Source organism: Eulemur rufifrons, chromosome 28 (genome assembly GCF_041146395.1).
Source record: "Eulemur rufifrons isolate Redbay chromosome 28, OSU_ERuf_1, whole genome shotgun sequence".
NCBI classification, from domain to species: Eukaryota; Metazoa; Chordata; class Mammalia; order Primates; family Lemuridae; genus Eulemur; species Eulemur rufifrons.
This window is the reverse complement of record NC_091010.1, coordinates 40,874,406-40,882,379: the sequence shown is the minus strand read 5'-3', so window position 1 is coordinate 40,882,379 and position 7,974 is coordinate 40,874,406. Positions and strand designations below refer to the sequence as shown.

The following is a 7,974-nucleotide window of genomic DNA, read 5'->3' as shown; positions in this document are numbered from 1 at the left end:
TGTTTCCTTTTGTTTTAACTCCTAAAACTTAGATCTTTCTTTTATTTTTCAGATAATTATGTAAAAAGAAAGAAGAAAATTTGTTTAAATTTGCATGCTTATTTTAAACATTGGGGGCAAAATGCAAGACTTATGTTTCATGTTACAGGGTCGCTTCTCTCACACATCTGGGGGGAGGGTGTGAGGGGGGCGTGGTGGTGGGAAATCTCCCAGTTCGAGAGAGGTCTGGGAGGGGCGTAGAGGGGGAGGCCCCTTCTGTCCCATTGATCACGCATTCATTCACAGAGAGCCGGCTACAACAGCTTACCCCTCAGGCGGTCAGCGGTCCGACACCTCTCCCAGAACTCGGTAAGTTCGAAGTGCGGTAAAAGTGCATGTTTCCGAGGAATACTCTGAAGTGATTTTGTAAATAGTTTATTGCAGGGTGAAGAAGGCAGGAGGCGAAGGAGCGGGGAGAGGTGGTAATTATCGTGCATCGTTCATCTATCGCATTTGCAAGAGGAAGAAAATCCCAATGTGCAAATGGTTTCAAAGTGATTATTTACAGAAAGCATTTTTCCCCAGGAAAGCTTTCGGAGGATCCTCTCGCAGGCTGCCGCTGCCCACTAGGGAAAGGGGAGTTCTCAGGTGCAGGTGTCTGGGCGAAGGGCTGCGCCTGGCTCACGGGTAGCCGTCTCTGCCTCTGTCCGCAGGTCCTGGGGATGCTCCGCGCCTGGCCCTACCTCTACTGAAGGGCCAGGGGTCCCAGAAGAGCGAAGCACGGACACCACGGGCCATGAGTCCTCCGAGGCTGCGAACGTCGCTCTCGTTGCTGCTGCTGCTCCTGGGCAGCTGCCTCCTCGCGGCCGCCCGGAGGGACAAGGGGGCGGCTGGCACCGCGGCGGAGCGGGCCCCCGGCCCCGCAGGCGGCTCCTCGGGTCGCTTCAACAGCCCAGAGCAGCACGCGTGCAGCTGGCAGCTCCTGCTGCCCGTCCCCGGGGCCGCAGCGGGCAGCGAGCTGGCGCTGAGCTGCCGGGGCCCGGACGGGGCGCGCCAGCAGTGCGCCTACCGCGGGGAGCCGGAGCGCTGCGCCGCCTACGCCGCTCGCAGCTCGCACTACTGGAAGCAGGTGCTGGGCGGGCTGCGCAAGAAGCGGCGGCCGTGCCACGACCCCTCGCCGCTCCAGGCCCGCCTGTGCGCCGGCAAGAAGGGCCACGGCGCCGAGCTGCGCCTCGTGTCGCGCGCGTCCCAGCCTGCCCACTCCACCGCCGCGGGCTTCCCCGGGGAGCCCAAGCCCCGGGCCAGAAGCCGGGGGCGGCCCCGGGAGCACGCGGTCGGCCCGGTCCCGAGCGCGCGGCCCAAAGGAAAGTCCTCTGAGAGGAAGACGAAAGGCGGCAAGAGGAAGGCGGCCTCGCACCCCCACGAGGAGCGACCCATGGGGACCGGGCCCTACCCGGACGGGCTGGACGAGAACGCGGAGCTCACAGAGACCTACTGCGCGGAGAAGTGGCACTCCCTCTGCAACTTCTTTGTCAATTTCTGGAACGGCTGAGCTGCGGGCCTGGGGAGGGATGAAGAGGAAGGTGTGGGGAAGGGGTAATCAGCGCAGGGGGGGAGGGGACGCCAAGGGCATCTTGGACCAAGGGATACCGGGTTAGAGAATGGGGAGGAGTCCAGGTTCTAGAATGGGGCTGGGGTGGGGATGGGGGGGTTGGAATGAGAGTGTAAGGGGTATGGAGACTCTCTGGGACAGCAAAGAAGTTGAACATTTTAAAGAGTCTCAACCCTGCTTAAGAGCAGAAGAAAAAATGGAAACAATACCTTAAATGTGCGAAAACTGGAAACTGGGGAGAAAAATGAATACAGAGAGAGGCTGAGAATAAGGGGGGAAATAGAGTGACTAAAGTGATGTGAATCTCGTGTGGGGAGCAGGATACAATGTATATTGTTTAACACATTTATATTATATTAAAATGTAATCATGAGCAATTGGTAACCTGAGCCAGGTTGAATTGTTTAATGTCTTTTCACCTAACCAGATGACAAGACTGCAGACTTTTTTTTCCCTCTCTGAATTGGCATGAACTTGGGTGCCACCTGTCGTCATCCATGACCTCTATGGGAGTAGAAGCCTCACAGGTCAAAACTGGCTCCAAGGAAAAATTTTCAGGATGGTTGCATTTCAATTCTTTTACAAGTGCTACATTTTAACAGAGTGATGCCTAGTGTTCTGAAACTTTTCCATTAACCTTCTAAATTTGGAAGTGAATTGTAGAAGTCGAGTGTGCCAGTAGATTTTTTAAAAAACAATTCTCTATATTTGATCAGATTTTTAAAAACAGCTAAAATGTAATACGTATTTCGGAGTCATTTTGACCATTATGGAAGTTGTATCTCTCTATTTCATGTAATTAATTGTTAATGTATATCATTTTTAATGTGATGTAACAATAGACTTTTCATATGTTAGGTGCTCAATAAAAACTGTATGACTGGCTTTAAAGAACTGGCAAGGCAATGGAAATTCTGCCTGCATTTGATCTACTTCCAAGTACACCTTGAATTACATTCTTAAACAAATCTTGAATTGCTGGAAAAAGACAGGAACTAAGTCGTCAACATAAGACAAGAGTCACATACTGGCAGCCCCTGGGCCCTATCATTGTTCTGTTTGGCCTGCATAGGATTCTCTTTAGTTTTTTCCTCTCTCTTCCTTCCTTGCAATTCAGATTAGTCATCGGTATTTAAAAATCAGATAATTTCTTATAAAAAAAATCCCAGATTTCTGGTACTCTTGAAAAATCAGAAGATCTGGCAACACTGGGTCTACCTTTCCACATGGCAACAATTGCCTGACAATTGGCTGCCTCCCTATCAATTAGCCATGTTTTCTAGAGAGTTCTTCATTGCTCCTACACATCTCATCAGTCAGCTTTATTAGTTTACATTACTGTGCTGAGCCCATTAGAGATTTAAGCCACCCCCAGGTATAAAGTTTTTACCTTTTTACTGACTTTCTGTTCTTGCCCTTATCCCTTTTAAAATAGTGGTAAATGCAACAATCTTACAAATACCGATCATCTCTTGACTTTTTCCTCTTTGACCTGCCTCCAAGAAATGTAAAATATTTTATAACTCTTCTGTACATTCTTGTGTTCACACAATTGTCAAAAAATTCAGATTGAACATAGTTTCAGACCAGATTTATGAAGTCACATTCTTTTTTATTTTTGGAACTATATGTGGCTTATTATTAGATGAAATGAAATGTGTTGAAATGGAAAATTGGAAATCATTGACTGGGAAAAAGCAGGTAATAGTATGCATCATGTACTCTCATTTCGAGAAAGAAGAAAAATACAAATAACGTTCTGAAAGGATAAATACTAGCCTTAGACTGCTATTTCCTGAATGGTGGGAATATTTTTTTATTCTATCTCATTTTTTTTTTTGCCTTTCTTTTCTTTTCTTTTTTTTTTTTTTTTATTAGAGACAGAGTCTTGCTCTGTCTCCCAGGCTGGAGTTATTTTCTTTTTCTTTTTTTTTTTATTTATTTATTTATTTATTTTTTTTGAGACAGAGTCTCACTCTGTTGCCCAGGCTAGAGTGAGTGCCGTGGCGTCAGCCTAGCTCACAGCAACCTCAAACTCCTGAGCTCAAGTGATCCTCCTGTCTCAGCCTCCCGAGTAGCTGGGACTACAGGCATGCGCCACCATACCCGGCTAATTTTTTCTATATATATTTTTAGCTGTCCATATAATTTCTTTCTATTTTTAGTAGAGGTGGGGTCTCGCTCTTGCTCAGGCTGGTCTCGAACTCCTGAGCTCAAACGATCCGCCCACCTCGGCCTCCCAGAGTGCTAGGATTACAGGCGTGAGCCACCGCGCCCGGCCCTGGAGTTATTTTCTAATATATAACAATGTCATGTCCTATTTCTGTATTAGTAAGAGATAATTTTTTTTAAATATAATTTTTTCCTTTTATTTTTAGTTGACATGTAATAATTATACATATTTCCAAGATACAGAGTAATATTTCAATACATGTATACAATTTATAATGATCAATTCAGGGTAATTAGCATATCCATCACCTCAAACATCTATCATTTCTTTGTGTTGTGAACATTCAAAATTCTGTCTTCTAGCTTTTTGAAAATATACAATAAATTATAGTTAACCAAGTTCACCCTACAGGGCTGCAGAACATCAGAACTCATTCCTATCTAGCTATAGTTTTGTTTCCATTAACCAATCTCTCTTCCCATCCCTCCTCCCACGTACACTACCCAGCTTCTGATACCCACAATTCTACTCTCTGTATGAAGTCACAGTCTGAGTGTTAAATCATTAAATAGATCAACCATTAATTGATCATTAAATAAAATTCATCTTGTCAGAAGTAGTAACTACTTTAGAAATAAAAATAAAAAATTTATCTTGGCCAAGGAAGGGAAGCTCAGAATACTTGGAGACTACTTCCTAAAGATATAGACCCATGTACACTTTCTCCAAAAAGGCTGGAAAAATGCAGGTGTCATCTGAAAAAGGTATTAGAAATGAAACTACACTGTCTAGAACCATGGCTAGAACTATAGTTTTTACCTCTCCAGAAAAGACAACTGCCAATTCTTTCCTGTGTGCCCTTTAGCAGTCTGATGAACTTATCTCTGTGAAAAAGGGAAAGGCCAAACTCTGTATGCCCAAGCACCAAGGGTAAGTTGCAACTGCCTCTGCTCCTTTTCTCTTTTTTTTTTTGAGACAGAGTCTCACTCTGTTGCCCGGGCTAGAGTGCTGTGGTGTCAGCCTAGCTCACAGCAACCTCAAACTTCTGGGCTCAAGGGATCCTTCTGCCTTAGTCTCCAGAGTAGCTGGGACTACAGGCATGTGCCATCATGTCCAGCTAATTTTTTCTATATATTTTTAGTTGTCCAGTTAATTTCTTTCTATTTTTAGTAGAGACGGGGGTCTCGCTCTTGCTCAGGCTGGTCTCGAACTCCTGACCTCAAGCGATCCTTCCACCCCGGCCTCCCAGAATGCTAGGATTATAGGTGTGAGCCACTGCGCTCGGCCTGCTCCTTTTCTCTTAAAGGCACTGACAGGAGCCAGCTACTTGCAGTGGAAGGGAAATCGATAGATTCTACCAGGGAAATAGATTCTACCATCAGCTTCCTGAATGACCTTGGCTATGTCCCAGTGTCTCCAAGTCTATACATTGAGAGGAGTTGGATTGGGTTAAATCTGAGGTCCCTAAGGCACATTGCTAGCATCCTAGAGTCCTACACATAGTTTTGCATAGCGATAATAACAAGTGAATATTAATAAGTATTATGGGTGGGGGTACTCCATGCTATAACCCAAGAAAGATCATGGACTTTGAAAAGATCCAGAGAAAGGCAACTGAAATGGCCAGGGAAATAGAGAAGGCTTCTGAATTTGGAGCATCTAGAAAGATTTGGAAGGAGAGGCTAGAAGGACAAGCCTGCAGTTGGGAGAGGACAGGATCAAAATCTCTAAAATATCAAGGAGGATGGATATGGGGAACAGGGGTATTTTTCCCTATAGGTGCAGTTAGGAGTGAAGGGAAAACTGCCAGGGCACACCTGGGTTTTCTGTCAGTGTTAGGGTGAGCAGGTGCCCCAGAAGGGGCAAGGCACCTGCAGCTCAGCCTACGAGACGCAGAGAATTTACCTAAAACATTGGTCCATCTTGTTCTGGTTCTCTTTTCCAAGTCATTTAGCACAGGGCTGACAGGGAAAAGTGGAATGGCATCTATGCACTGGATACCCAGTTTGCCTTTCTAAATACATCTTGTCTTTGAGGCAGAGTCTCACTCTGTTGCCCAGGCTAGAGTGCTGTGGCATCAGCCTAGCTCACAGCAACCTCAAACACCTGGGCTCAAGCGATTCTCTGCCTCAGCCTCCTGAGTAGCTGGGACTACAGGCATGCACCACCATGCCCGGCTAATTTTTTCTATATATATTTTTAGTTGTCCATATAATTTCTTTCTATTTTTAGTAGAGATGGGATCTCACTCTTGCTCAAGCTGGTCTCGAACTCCTGAGCTCAAACGATCCACCTGCCTCGGCCTCCCAGAGTGCTAGGATTACAGGCATGAGCCACCATGCCCAGCCTGCAAAATCTTTTAAACCTTCAAAGTTTTGGTTGGGCATGGTGGCTCACACCTGTAATCCTAGAGCTTTGGGAGGCTGAGGCAGGAGGATGGCTTGAGGATGGAAATTTGAGACCATCCTGGGTGACATATCAAGACCTCATTTCCACAAAAACTTTAAAAATTAGCCAGGCATGGTAGTGCATGCCTGCAATCTCAGCTACTTGGGAGTCCAAGGGGGAAGGATCCATTGAGACCAGCCTGGGTAAAGTAGTGAGACCCAGTCTCTATAAAAACAAAACAAAACAAAACAATCCTCTAGTCTCTTTCTGTTTCAGATTTCCCTACACACTACTAACATATTGATCCTTCTAAAACAGCACTTCATCCAATGACTCAGCTTACAATTTTAAATAAAGAGTGCCTTGGGAAACTGTATTGGATAGAGCCTGAGGCAAAAGGAAAGTCAGTAATAATGATGAAATGTCTTCATTGGAAAATTCAATATTTTGGTCATGATGAATTATTTTGCATTAATTTTGATTTTTAAAAAATATTGCATTAAAATATTATTTAATTCCTGAGTTTATTGGCCCTCCCTTATGATTTGCACCCAAGGCAAGAGCCTCACTCACTCCACTTGCCTCCTTCTAGGCCTGGCCCCAGGAGGCAGGTCCTGGGATATGGCGAGTGTTGGTATTGGAGTCAGACAGAGCAGGTTTGAATAATAGTTCTGCCTGCCACTTATTCTAGGTTATTTTAAGAAAGTTGCTTAATCTCCTTGTGTTTTACTCCCTTCTCTTGTTCTATAAGAATAATGGGCCACCTTGCAGTGTTATCATGTAGAATAAATTATGTGACGTATTGGATATTGGCCAGTATTCAAGTACTATACTTGGTATATAATATGTACCCAATAGATATTAGCTTTCCTTCTCTTAGAGGGAGATTGAAAAATCAATTAATTGAACAATAAATGAATAATTTTTGGTGCTGTGCCAAATGCCCTGGACAATGGTTGGTACTGAGAAATGGAGGTTGGGGTACCTTAACGTAGTACCAGCCTTCAACAAGCTTGAATTTAGGATTGCAACATGAAACCATTAGAAAACAACAATAATAAAAATTTAAAATTAAGTTCTACATGTAAGAAATTAGGAAGATGAAAGATAAGTATAGGTCTGGTTTCTGGGGAGGCTCTTTAGAGATTGTTAGTTTAACATAAACTTTGATATAACACACGAAACAGGTGTTGGGAAATGACATAAACCTAAAAACACTGGGCAAAGCCCAGGCTCTGCCTCTAACTCTGATTCTGGGCAAGTCATAAAAAAAAATCTGTGCCTCAAAATGGCATAAAGAAAAACAAATTCCTTGGTTCCAGGAAACAAGCACTCTTAGATAGCATTGATGAGAGTGTAAATTGGTATAACCTCAATGAAAGATAAATTGGCCATTTATTTTATCTAAATTTGAAATATACATACCATTTAACCTGGGAGTTTTACTTGGAGGAGTTTATCCTGAAGGTATATTAAATTAGTACAAGTGCACACAGAAGCCCACACAAAGATATCAATAGCATCATTGTTCTTACTGGCAAAAGATAAGAAACAAACAAGTTTAAACAATGGGAAACTGGTTAAATAAATTAGTTTCTTTATATTAGATTGAACCATATGAAACTTGACCATTTTTGACCTATAATGTCTCCTTTTCATGGTACATTTAGTGCTATGTTGTTTGCATTTTTGTGTTCTTTGTTAGTAATTTTGCAGTTTAAAATGTTCCCCAAGTGAGATCATGGGAGATGGAGACCAAATCCGTGGGCATGGGTTCAAATCTTGGGATTGCCATTAAGCAACTGTGTGACTTTGGACAATT

The 7,974-nt window shown here is 43.9% G+C and overlaps 1 protein-coding gene across 1 annotated transcript; it reads left to right on the top strand.

Annotated features, from left to right (window-relative positions):
* The first annotated feature begins 332 nt into the window (after positions 1-332).
* Positions 333-1,627, top strand: FGFBP3 (fibroblast growth factor binding protein 3). The gene is made up of 2 exons (XM_069460734.1): positions 333-348; positions 693-1,627. The coding sequence occupies exon 2, from the start codon at positions 776-778 to the stop codon at positions 1,529-1,531; it is 756 nt and encodes a 251-aa protein (XP_069316835.1). The 5' UTR covers positions 333-348; positions 693-775; the 3' UTR covers positions 1,532-1,627.
* The last annotated feature ends 6,347 nt before the right edge of the window (positions 1,628-7,974 follow it).

What these genes read in the sequence shown, in the direction of transcription:
- FGFBP3 (XM_069460734.1), top strand. Translation starts at nt 776, where the DNA reads ATGAGTCCTCCGAGGCTGCGAACGTCGCTCTCGTTGCTGCTGCTGCTC.